At 48.9% G+C, this 13,084-nt stretch overlaps 1 protein-coding gene across 3 annotated transcripts in view; it reads right to left on the reverse strand.

Annotated features, from left to right (window-relative positions):
- RPH3A (rabphilin 3A) overlaps positions 1–13,084 on the reverse strand; it is a 255,224-nt gene that overhangs the window by 63,262 nt on the left and 178,878 nt on the right. For all 3 annotated transcript variants that reach the window (XM_082698404.1, XM_082698405.1, XM_082698403.1), the window contains one exon: positions 3,086–3,174. In XM_082698404.1, coding sequence (XP_082554530.1) covers positions 3,086–3,156 — 71 coding nt within the window. In that variant the 5' untranslated portion in view covers positions 3,157–3,174. The remainder of the gene's footprint in view (positions 1–3,085; positions 3,175–13,084) is intronic.

A 13,084-nucleotide genomic window follows, 5' to 3' on the forward strand; every position in this document is an offset into this window, starting at 1 on the left:
CAAGAGGACACCATGGGAGGGGCTTGGCGGACTAGAAGTTTCCTATTGACGAGGAAGCCAACAGAATTCCCTGGTGTCTTCAAAATTATAAAGCTTGTAGAACTGGAGGTTTTAGATAGAAGGAAGTGGACAGGGGTTTTTGCTTCAAAGAATATGGGCTGACTAAAATATTTAGAAAGGCCCTTTGCCAATATATAATTAGGTCCTAGATAAATTAGAGCAGAACCTCTTTTTAAAAAGATTTATGTGTTTATTTGAGAGAGAGAAAGCTCATGAGCGGAAGGGGAAGGGGAAGAGGGACAGAGATTTCCCAGCAGACCGCGGGCTGAGCACGGAGCCAGATGCGGGGCTCGATCTCATGACCCGAAGATAGTGACATGAGCTGAAACCAAGAGTTGGACACCCAACTAACTGAGCGACCCCAGCACCCCAGAGTAGACACTATTTTTAAAGATTTTATTTATTTATATGACAGATAGAGAGATCACAAGTAGGCAGAGAGGCAGGCAGAGAGAAAGGGGCAAGCAGGCTCCCAGCTCTATCCCAGGACCCTGAGATCAGAAGCTCAACCCACTGAGCCACCCCAGCACCCCAGAGCAGACCCTTTTTTAATGCATTTCTGGGATTGCTAGAAAGCAAGGGAATGTGCCAACACTGCCTCCTCTGGCAAAACAAATAAACAAAATAGACTTTGTTGAAATAAAAACATTTCCTCTTCAAAAGATTCTGTTATGAGAAAGAAAATGCACATTGCAGACTGAGAGAAAATATGTGCAAAATGTGGTTCCAAAAAGAACATATGAAAAAAAGAACCTATAAAATTCAACAGGAAGGTAAATGACCTGATCTTAAAAATGGGCAAAAGATTTAAACAGACATTTCAACAGAGGTTAGAGGGATGGGGAACATTACCTAAGACGTTCAGCATCATTAGTCAATAGGGAAATGCGAGTGAAAACCACAGAGAAAGGCCACTATACACACACACTTGAAGGGTTAACACTGGAAAGACTGGTCATCTCCAGAGCTGGGGAGGCGGCAGAGAAGCCTAGAACTCTCTCCCACGCCTGATGGTGGGAACATAAAATGGTACAACCAACTTGGAATACTGTCTGGCTGCTTAGTGACAAAGCCAGTAAGTAGGGACGGTCTGCTCCCAAGTAATTACCCAAGACAGAGGACAGCATCTCTATAGGAGTTTATTTTTAAGATTTAATTTATTTATTTGAGAGAGAAAAGGAGAGAACATGAGAGTAGGTAAGGGCAGAGGGAGAAGCAGGCTCCCTGTTGAGCAGGGAGCCTGATGCGGGACTCCACCCCAGGACCCTGGGATCATGACCTGAGCTGAAGGCAGACACCTAACCAACTGAGCCACCCAGGCATCCCTCTATAAGACATTTTATTTGCACCTGACGCAGACTTGAAACAGCCCAGCTTTCCTCAGTAGATGGACAGATAAACAAATTGTGGTATACCTACAGGACAACATGCAATTCAGTTGTACAAAGGAACAGACTATGGCTACGCAGAACAGTCTGGATGTTCTGGAACAATAGGATGGCTCATGAAATAAACTGTACTGAGAGAAAGAAGAGAGACATCTCTTCCCAGACAACGAGCTCACGCTCTACGATGCCATTTGTAGGACATTCTGGAAAAGGCAAACTAACGTGCGGTTATTATAATGTATATAGTTATAGATGAGCAATTACCTAGAGATGGGTCGGGAGGAGATGGAGGAAGAGGCACAAGGAGGCTTCTGGGATGGATGGATTTGTTCATTAGCTTGACTACTGTGACTGCTTCACGAGTATATGTTTTTACAATGACCAAATTATACTTTCACTGTGTACTGTCAAAGGTATGCATGTATACCTTTATAAAGGCAATTTTTTGAAAAAGAAAAAGACCAAGCAAATGGAATCCAGGACAGTGAGCTGTGAGCAGGAAGCCGAGGCAAACACCAGCAGTGCTGTTCCAAAGTCTGACCTCAGCTCCTCATGGGCAGAGACGCTCAATCTGAGACCCTGACATGGAGCCAGGACCCTCTGGGGGTTCCTGGGCGGGGCGGGGGAGGGTAACATCATCGTTCATCATCGTTGGGGAGCAGTACCCCTGACTCCCGGCAGGAGCAAGAGCACCAATCCCTCTGAAAATAAAACATCCCCAAAGGAGATTCCCCAGGATTCTCGCAGATTGAGCGCACAATAAAAAATTAACCAGCATTCAAAGAAACAAGCCATTTTGAGTGAAAATCTGCAGGAACGATCAACAACAGCTTTAGATTGTCCAACAGTCAGTGGCGTGCTGGTGAACTTTTTGCCACGGACGATTTAACAGTGGGGACAAACCCCCACTGGATGCAAAACTGGGAAGAAAGGCACAGCAGCATATCATTATATACACGGTATATAACATAACACAGAGAATAGCACAATGTCGTAACATAATTAAGGGATTAATTTTGAGTCTTTGCATCCTTTGTGTTGAACATTGTTTAACTGCAGAATTACAAACTCAGTTTTTCAGAATGGTTGTGTTTAATAATCAGCTTGCAAAATGCCTGCAAATTGATCAGCCCTCATGAGCCAGGGTGGTACAGATCGGAGGCATCACTGATTTGGGTATAATAATCCTTGGATACAGAATGTGACATCACCTTCGTGTCACATTTCCCGATTTTTAAATCATTAGGCCAAAAACAAATAGCACAAAAACACTTCTGCGAGTCAGAGTCAGCCGGCGGCCTGCCAGTCTGCACCCTGTGACCTGATCCAACTTTCTTATGTGTCTCATAAGAAAACTGATCACACAGGAAAAAAGCTCGGGTCTAGACGCATAACAGAGCCTAGTTCTAAGCCCCGGGTCCATGCTCTTCCCGTCGCCTCTACTCTGGGGCATGCAGCTCGGAATTTGCTTATTATTCCAAACTTGCAAAGCAGTGAATGTGAAGTTTCTGTAACAATACCCTCACTGGATTCATTTCTTCCCCCCACAGGGAAGGAAATTCTATTTATTTCTTTGGGACTCTTTTCTCCCTCGCTGACCCCACACAAGCCATGCCCCGGAAGACGCGGCGACTTACTTTGACTGCAGAGGTCGGTCGCTGGGACACATCCAACGGCTAGAGCTGTTGCTGAATACGGTGTCAGTCATGGCGGGAGTTTGGTGCTCCTGGAAAATAGGAACACAGAGAGGACATCACCCAGTTATGCAGCTGCTCTACATTTCTCAAGTCCTTACACTATGCCAAGTACTCTGCAGGATGCAGAAAAGAAAGGGAACTTTGCCCAGCTTCTCCATTTCTCAGATGGGGAAAACTGAGGCCCCAAGGGGGAGACTTCCTGCTGGATGCCAGTGGCATCCTTCCCTAGTGGCAGAAACGATGAGGGAGAGCCTTCTTCCTTAAATGCACATTCTCCTTGACTAACTCAGCGGGGGGGGGGGGGGGGTCACTGGAGTTTTTAATTCCAATCCAGTGTCTTCCTACTGGCGGACATCTTTGGACTCGTTTGCTGATGCATGTGGCTTGGTCAGCTTTGTGATCCCAAATCCTGGAGTCAATCCTGGCTTTTTTATTTTTTCAATATTTTATTTTTAATTTTTTAATTTTTTACTTAAACATTTTAACACCAAGCCATGAGAAAATCATGTCAGCTCGGACTTCATAATAACACCCAGAATCTGCCCACTGCTCTCTCTGCCTGGCCGGTTAGTGTGCTGGTCCGCACCACGGCTATCTGCACCTGGCTTACTGCAGTAGCCACTTCATTGGTCCCCTGCTTCCACCCTTGGCCTGCTTCAGTCCACGCTCCACGCAGAAGCCTGTCGGATGTCCACACACATAAGTCACAGCTTGTAAAAACGGCATAGCCATGCTGAAACGCAGAGCTACCATACGACCCAGCAACTCCACGCCTAAATATCTTACCCACTCAAGAGAAATGAAAACACGCGCCCACGTGAAACCCTGTAGGCAAATGCTCATCATAGCATTATTCACAATAGCCAAAAGGTAGGAACGACTCAGTATTCACCAGCTGCTGAATGGACAAACAAGAGGCGGCCTGTCCATGCAACAGAACGTCGTCCAGCCCTAGAGAGGAAGGAAGCATTCACACCTGCCGCGTGGAGGAGACTCCAAACCATGGTGCCGAGAGAAAGAAGCCAGTCACAAGAGGCCACATGGTGTATGGTTTCCTCTATAAGAAATGTCCAGAACAGGTGCATCCGTAGAGACAGAAAATAGCTTCTGATTGCCAGAGGTTGGGGTTGCAGAAGGGCTGGAGATGAAGGCTATGTGGTACAGAGATTCTTTGGAAAACCAGAATGGTCTAAAATTCACTATTATCATGGTTGTACAACTCTGTGTATATACTAAAAGCCACTAAATTGTCTATTTTTTCCAAGCTTTTATTTATTTATTTGTTAGAGAGGGAGAGAGAGAGCACAAGCCCGGGGAGTGGCAGGCAGAAGGAGAAGCAGGCTCCCCGCAGAGCATGGAGCCCGATGCGGGACTGGATCCCAGGACCCTGGGGTCATGACCTGAGCTGAAGGCGGACGCTTAACCGAGTGAGCCACCCCAGGCGTCCCCTAAATTGCCTACTTTAAATGGGTGAATCGTACTGTATGTGAATTTTATCTCAGTGAAGTCAGGATAGGGCGATGACACTCTGAAAAACTGGCAGGCTCGTTAGAGCTATAAACATTCACCGACCCTACAGCTCACGAATTCTACTCTCAGGCATAAACCCAAGCGGAAAATGCTCATGTTCTAAAACACGCACAAGAATGTTCATAACCTCTTTATCCGTAACAGCTAACTAGAAATGCCCATCAGCAGGAGAGCAGGTAGATAAAGGTGGTCTGCTCACACAGTAAAATACTGGCCCACAGGAAAAGACAAACTCCTAATGTACGTGACGATGGGGGACGAATCTCACAGACACGATGTCTTATGGAAGAAGCCAGCAGCAGACGAGGACACGCTATTTGATCACGTTTACATGAAGGTTAAGGACAGACAAAGCTATTCGATGGTTGTAGAAATCAGCAAATCCATGGCTAACTCTGGGGGACCGAGGGTACTGGCTGGGAAGGGGCAGAAGGGGACCTCTGCAGGGTAGAAATGTTCTGTATCTTCAGCTGGGTGTTGTGTACATCGGCAAAAGCCAGGTGTGTACTTCATGGCCCTTTCTTCACCCCAAATAAAGTAAATCAGCCCATGTCACTCTTCTGCTCAAATGTCTTCAATGGCTCCCTATTGCTCCCAGAACAAGGTCTCAACTCCTTAGCATGATTTTGGGCCCTCATGACCTCCTTCTCTAACCCTATCTGCCACTCCCCTCTTGTTCCCTACTCAGCCCCACAGGCCTCCCTGTGCTTCCTCCAATACTCCACCTCCCTGCTCTCCCATCTGCCTGGAACTCACCTGCAGATGTTTGCTTGGTTCATTCTCCTCCTTCGTTTAGGTCTATTCTCAAACGTCACCTCCTCAAAGGGCCCTCCCTGATTGCTCCAATTAAAACATCTCCTCCTCCAGCTCCTCCGCTCTGGCTTCTTTCACTCTGATTTCCTTTTCTTCAGAGCTCATATCCCTTCCCAAATGTGTCATAGGTCTTGTTGACTTGCTTAGAGTTTGTATCTCTTATCTCTAAAATATAAGCCCCTCGCAGGACCTACTCTGTCCTATTCCTTCTTAATCTCTAACACCTCACATAATGCCTGGCACACAGAAGGTGCTTACTAAATATTTGTTGAATGCATGCATGAGTCTCCTTGAACACAAAGGCAGTCCGGCTGAACTCAGCCAGGCTTCTGTCCTCTGCGGAGCTCCCCACCTTGCCCCGCCCACAGGGTCTAGCCGAAGAGTAAAGGGGGAGAGACCACAGAGATTACATTCAATTTAAAAAAACAAAAAACGAAAAGCAACTTTAGAAAGCGGATCACTGTGTCCGGTGGGTCCTGATGTCCCTGAAGGTCTTGGTACAACATGGCCTGGTTTCCTGGGACTGATTAGTTGAGAAGCCGGCAGGGTGAACTCTCTCTCCTCTCCTGTAGCTGGTGGGATAATTAAATCTGCCAGTGGGTTGAAGGCTGGACGCGGAGGAGGGAGGCCTCTTACAGAAAAGCCATTTCATCGGCTCCCCTGTGGTTGACATAATCTCCCCAGACTCATAGGACCATTTCACTGCTTCCACTTGGGAAACAGAAAGAAAGGAGGGATGGCTCCTGGTGCAGAGGAAATGTGCTGAAAAGAAACTTAACGTCTCATTTTTGCCTGTGCCGGGAGCTGAGAGAGGCCACCCTGGGCCCGGGGGACCCCTGGGCCCTGCTGGCTGCTCAGAGCCTCGGATCCAGGTAATGGGTCCAGTTTGCTGCCTCTGGACTGGACTTGGAATGCCTACTTGAATACCCTGCTTTCTGCTTTGCAGCAGAGATGAAGCACTGCCCTGGGGGGTGGGGGTGGGGGGTCCCAGGAAGCAGGGAGGGCTGGGTCAAGGCTTATACAGTCCCCGCCTCCCCATGAACTCTGATCTCCAAATTCTGTTGCCCTAAAGGTGGAACCTGGCTCCCCCACCCCCACCCCAGCATTCAGTCATGCGCACCAGGAGTTCATTTCCTATTAAAATTCTGCCCGCAAAGTGCGAGAGCCCTGGCTGACAGCCCCGTGGAAACTCCCCAGCTCCATCCTCCAGGCCAGAAGCCAGCCCGGACAGAACCATGTTTTCAACTTTGCCATCCAGGGCTCTCAAAGCACTTCACGTCTCAGGACTGGACTCCTTGTCCAGTGCGTGCCCTGGGCAGCTGGGCCTGGGCCAGGAGAGGGGATGCCTGAGGCATCGAGGCATTGAACAGCCAAGGGTCGAGCCTGGAGAAAAGAGGTCATGTGTCTGCAGGCAGGCCCTCACTGGGGGGGCCGGGAGGGTAGGGGGATGGCAGGCACTGCCGATGTCCTTTACAGGAGGGGTGTCCACCCCCACCCCCGCCATACACACACACACACACACACACATACCTCTAGGAGTGTTAGCAGCCAAGAGCTCAGGGCAGCAGCATTTTCTAGAGAACTGCCCTCAGCCAACAAAAGCAACTGCCTTGCCCAGAGATACGGGAGGCTACACTTGCCTGAGGTGCAGCCCAAGGCCAGTGAATAACGGACAAGGTGGAGATGTAAACGCACAGCCTCCTTGGGTCCAGGTGGGACAGCTCTGTGTGCCAACAGCTCCAGAGCTCCCCGTGGGATCGGGCAGAGGCCAGATTCCCGATGAAGCCACATCCCCCACTGCCCTACACTGTGTCCCTGAGTCATCACTAGTCCTAGAAATCCCATCGCTGGTTCTGCTTTCAGAGAACTCAACCTCATGTGGGAGTAGAAGGGACAATTTTAGGACAGCAGGGCTCGGATCCCTAAATTCATCACCCCGGGCGAGCCGCTTCGCCACCTTCCAACCGGAGAGGAGGCGACCCTAGACGTTCTCCCAGCTCCCTGCAGACGATGCTCCATGAGGTGCGGCCGTGATGTCAGGTTTGAGGGGGAGTTAATGGACATGGCGAGCCTCTGACATTTTCCAATGCGCCCCTGCCGCTCCTACTGTGTGCTACAGAGAAGCCATCAACACAGTGGACAGGAACCCGGCAGCCCTGGGGCAGGAGCAGCAGAGGGAAACCAACCACTGGAAACCAGGAGCAAAAGGAGAAATGCACGTGTCCGATAAATTATATAGGATTCTGCCCTAGGACCCGCCGAACCTTGGTGTCACTGATCTGGTGAGTTTAAGCACCAGTGACAGTCCCTGCCACCCTGTAGGCACTTGCAGAATGGTAACCTCCCCCATCCTGCTTCCCCTAGACTATATAGTTTCTCCAGCAATGATGACTAACATTTCTTGAGCATCTACTATGTGCAAAATCCCATGCCTTCACCATTTGCTTGAATCTTTACAATCCTACTCCCAGGTGAGTGACAGCATCCTCATTTTACAGGTAAAAAAGTGAGGCTCAGAGTAGTTAAGCCACTTGCTTAAAATCACAGAGCTACCAAGAAGCAGAGCCAGGATTTAAAACTCTGCCAAGCCCATGTGCCAATCACTACTCTGCTCACACCTACAGATCGTTCCTCCTTGGTTTTAGATTGTTCGATGATCTTAGTGTTTGGTGACCATCAGTCCCTGACTGTATTCCCACCCCTCAGCCTCAGAAACGAGCAGAGACACGACCAGCCAGCCCCCTCCCTGGAGGTGCTGAAAGAGAACACGTTTCCGCTTGGTCAGGGCCAAAGCCATGGCTTAGATCCAGTCATGTAGCTGCAAGTTCAGAAAGCATAAAATCACTGCCTCCCCGGAAGCCAGAGGCTCTAGCTCTTTCTCCTGGACACAGGTTGCCCCCAGGCCTAGAGCAAGCTCCAAGACCCAGTCTGCTTTGGATCATAAAAGCAACAACACCAACAACTGACAGTTCCCGTATCGAGGGCTTACTACCTGCTAAGTAATTGCCTTTCATGTTTTATCTTGCTCAGTCCTCACGATAGCCTTCAACAGGGATGTTCTTCTTCCCCATTTTACAAATGAGTCACTGAGTCATGGAGCATTTAAATGGGCTTCCCAAGTTCCTGCTTACAGGGTGTCTAGGAAGCAGTCTAAATGCTTAATACTAAGCCCGGGCTCACTGGTGGTTGGTGGCCCATCTGGACGGTGGCGTGTGACACAGCTAGGAGGAATAGAGAGAGGATTTATGGCGGATACGGCTGCCTCACTACGATACACTGCCTGCCGTGCAGACCAAGATGGAGGATGATGTTCCAGAACAACACCGCTCGTGTGCGCAAGGGAAGGCAGGATACACGCGTGTGGCTTTTGGTTTTACATGCATAAAGGATCACTAAAGAGCAAGCATGAAGCAGGTAACGCCGCTCGCTCACCTCCGGGGAGAGGGACTGAGGAGCTGAAGCTGAGCTGGGAGGGAGAATTTTCACAATGTTCCCTTTTGGATTTGCAACCTTCGAGCTATGTGAGTTATCTCGAAATAAATGAACACGTAAGTTTTTTTTTAATGTAATTTAAAATAATAAAGTGCTGTGGTGGCTGCCCATTATAAGACTTAAGGCCTCCTCCTTGACCTCAAAGAACGGCCTGGCTCTTCTGCCAGCTACCCTTTCTGTCTGTCTAACCGTGCGCCCGTCATACTGGCTTTTCCGGCTGCCAGGCCTTTGCCTCTCCTGTTCTCTCTGACTTGACAGCTGCTTCCAAGCATTCTCATGAAGCTGATTCCCTCTCATCCTCTGCTGGTCTCTGCTCAAGTGTCCCCTCCTCCAGGAAGCCTTCCCTGACTACACTCTCTAAGTCACCTCCTCAAACCCCATTGCTTATTCTCCCTGTTTGTTTCCTTTACAATACTGTGATTTGCAATCATTATTATTATTTTTTCTGTGAGATCCACAACAGCAGGGCTGGGCCCAGGTTTGTTCAACAATTGTAGGTCTGGTGCATGCTGGGCACCACCCAGGGCTCCATGAGCAGAAGGGCCCCGAGCTTGCCTTAATGCTCTGCTGCTACCGGCTTGAGATTCTTAATAATATCGAGCAGGGGGGCCCTGCATTTTCACTCTGCAGCCCGTCCTGAGTACGGTATACAGTAGATGCTCAGTAAATCCTCACCCAAACTCGGTGAGCACAGCAGGCACTCAACAAATCCGCATGTATGGGTCAGAGCCAGGCCCATTCCAGACATGCCCCCCCCCCCCCCCCCGCACAGCTTGGTGTTAAGCCATAAGCCACTTGCAGCTGAGACCACTGTCAAGACTCTGTCCTTAGCCCAGAAAAGCCAGATTTCAGAACCCTGCCTTTCTCCCTCTTTGCATTTTGCTCTGCCTACTTCTCCTTGGCAATGTCTGCTCAGGAACCATGCCTCCAACCACCGGAATCTCCAGGTCTTCTGTCACTTTCCGAGGAGCTGAAAAACCAACTCTGAAAGCCCTTTTAGCTTCAGAGCTGCAGCAGGTTTCCGAGACACTGCAGGGCACTCTGGTGGTGGTGGTGGGGGGGTTTATGGGGCACTGCAGGGCACTATGGGGCGGGGAGGGTACTCTATGGGGCACTGCAGGGCACCGCAGGGAACTGGCGTGAGCTGCCGCTGTTGGTGCAGAATTCAACGCCACAGTCAGCCTCCCAGCCCCACAGTCTTGGAATTCACCCAGAAGCTTCGCAGCAGAACCTGCAGCTACCAGGGTTGGCACCCAGTCACTCCTATCTCTGTGTGTCTCTTTCCCTGAGTCCAGCCTATCGCTGCTCAATTAGGAATCTGGAAAAACTCACTCACACCATCTGATGGTGTGGGAAATGCAATTTGCACCAAGGACCTCAAATGGTGGGGGGTGGGGGGGAAGACTGGGGGTGGGTGGGATATTCCAGAAACAGCGTCCAGGCTGAAAATATGTTTTGTTTGGCTCGTGCAGTGTTTTTTAAAAGTAAAATCAAGCCAATATTCTAAAAAGCATGGGATTTAATTAAAAATACGGATTGCCAGCTTCTGTTGAGAAATAGGAAGAATCAGAAAGTATTTATAGAACATCTATTACTATGTGCCAGACACAGTTTTAGGCATTGGGGATACAACATCCAAGCAAACAAACAGGGAAGAAAATCATTGTCCTTGCTGAGCTTATCTTTTAGTGGGGAGGACAGATAATAACTGAACAGTAAGGCATTCAGACTAAGGGGGATTGAGAGGGAAGTTTGAGTTTGCATAGGTATTCAGAGGAGGGCTCATTAAGAGGTAATATCTGAGCAAAGACTTGAAGGGGGTAATGGACTGAGCCACACGGCTCTCTGAGGCAGAGCATTCCAAGCAGAGGAGAAAGTAAGTCCAAAGGCCCTATTCGTTTTATTTTCTGCATGACTCTGGCAAGTCACTTAGTCATTCTGGGCCTTAGTTTTTGCATCTGTAAAATGAGGACATAAAAGATCCCATCTTTGTTATATTTACCTTGCAGGGTTGCTGGGAAGAGCTGATGAGTTAACATGTGCAGGGACTTTGTAATCCAAACTCCTTTTCAAATACTAGACAAGGAGGTCATTGCTAATGTTATCTAAGGGTCTGGCTAGGGAGGAAAACAAAGGTCTAATTTCCAGTGATTGTTTAGGCTTGAAAGAGACATTTCAGTGGATTGTCGGGGGTAGAGATTTCTTAGTTTACCTGTTTGGCATTTCTCTCTCTTTTTGCGGGTAATGGCACCCCAATTTTCCTTCAGGAAACCTTCTCTCTTTCAGTATCAATCTGTGTCTCTGAGAAGGAGCTCATCCATTCTGGCCCCTAGAAGTGGACTAACTTCCCTTGCCAGGCCAGTTGGAGCATTATGGCCCATGGGCTACAGCAGCTGGTCCAGGGATAAGCACATGACCTAATCTGGACAGATGAAGGTCTGTCCTCTGGGATTGCTTAGCTGGTAGAACAGAAGCTTGGAGCTGCTATTATCCCTTCTGCCACCACATGGGAAATGCCTGCCAAAGGATAAAAGTAGAACTGAAAGATGGAAAGAGACTGAGTTCTGATGATGCACTGGAATGCTAGATCCAGCCGTACCTGAATCCATCCTGGCCTTTTTGGCAACCATGATCCAATATGTTCCTCCATGTTTTTTTTTTTTTTCTTCTTGAGTCAATCTGAATTGAATTTTTGCCATTGCAACCCTCCTGAGCTCTATGTGTCTTCACAGAACAGCCACCTTGGAGCAAACAGGGATGTCAAAGGCAGCACGAATTGGCTGAGGCCTGGGGAGAAATATGCCAGCCTTCGACAACCCCCTGGAATACCCCCCTGCACCAGAGGCCCTGCTACCCAAGCTCAGGCCTTGCAAGAGGACAGGAAACATTTGTAAAGCTTCCTCACCAAGGCCTGCTGAGACCCTGCACTGACAATTAAAATTCAGTGACAATAAACAGCACTAATTAAAAGCAAAACTAAGTACTTAATAAGACAAATGAGGTGACGGTATTAAAAGTCAGGATGAGAGAGTTGGCATTAATTAAAAACAAAGACTAATCTCTTTCCTCCTCTGAAAAGGCTGTGTCTGTGTGTGTCTAGAAAATGCTAAGATTCATTAATGTACTAAATGCCACAGGAACAGGAAGATTCTGGTATTGGTTCTGCCTGGGGGTTGGGGCGGTGAGGGTCTTCCCAGCGAGGGGGACATTTGGGCCAGACCTTGAAGGATAAACAGGACCATGCAAGAGTGAAAAGAGGAAGATGGGGACATGCGTGACCAAAGACTCAGAGGTTTCAGGGGGCATGGCAATGTTTGTGGACTGGAGAAATTCACGGGAATGGAGCCTGGGGTGACTGGAGGGCACAGAGCAGTGGGGAAACAGGACAGAAAAGAGAGAGCCGGCCATGATTAACCCCATGGCCTAAAGCAATCTCCACCCTGCCAACCCTGCTTGGAACCCTTCTGGATCCTGAAGGATCCAGAAACTAAGACCCCAGGCTCTCTAGGAGAGTTCGCCAGGGTGACCTAGGGCATAAGTGTGGCAGCCAAGCCCATCTCGCCATCTACCAGCCTCACAAGTGTATTCCCCTCGCCGAGCCTCAGTTTCCCCGTCCATAGAATTGGATCTCAAATTGTAACTATCATGAGGATTAAATGAGATGGTGTATGGGAAGGCCCCAGTTCGGGGCCAGCACAAAACACCTGCTTGTCACGCGGGCGCTATCATGAATTTGCGTTGCTCTTGATAATAATGATCTCAGTTGCCTTTTCCTAAAGAGATGGAAGCCCGGTTCTGGGCTCTAGAAGGCAATGACCCAGGGCTTTTGAAGCCAGAATAAGGACATGAAGCATGATAATGACGGATAAGGGAAATAACAATATGTGATTTTATCCTATGAGGGAAACAGGGCGATCGCACTAAAGCGAGGGTGGTCTGTTGAGTGCGGTAGTGGTCGTGAGCGCTGCTGACCAACCCTGTGATGGGGCTGCCCTTCTCTCTCCCTGGGAAGCTGGGAGTGGCCGCATGAGCCGCTTTGGCTAGCAAACGTTCCCAGGTGGAAACAGAAGCCAGTGCATTTTTGTTTTTTTTAGTAAAGTTCAA

The sequence above is a fragment of the Mustela nivalis genome, assembly GCF_964662115.1.
Source record: "Mustela nivalis genome assembly, chromosome: 14".
Taxonomy (NCBI): Eukaryota; Metazoa; Chordata; class Mammalia; order Carnivora; family Mustelidae; genus Mustela; species Mustela nivalis.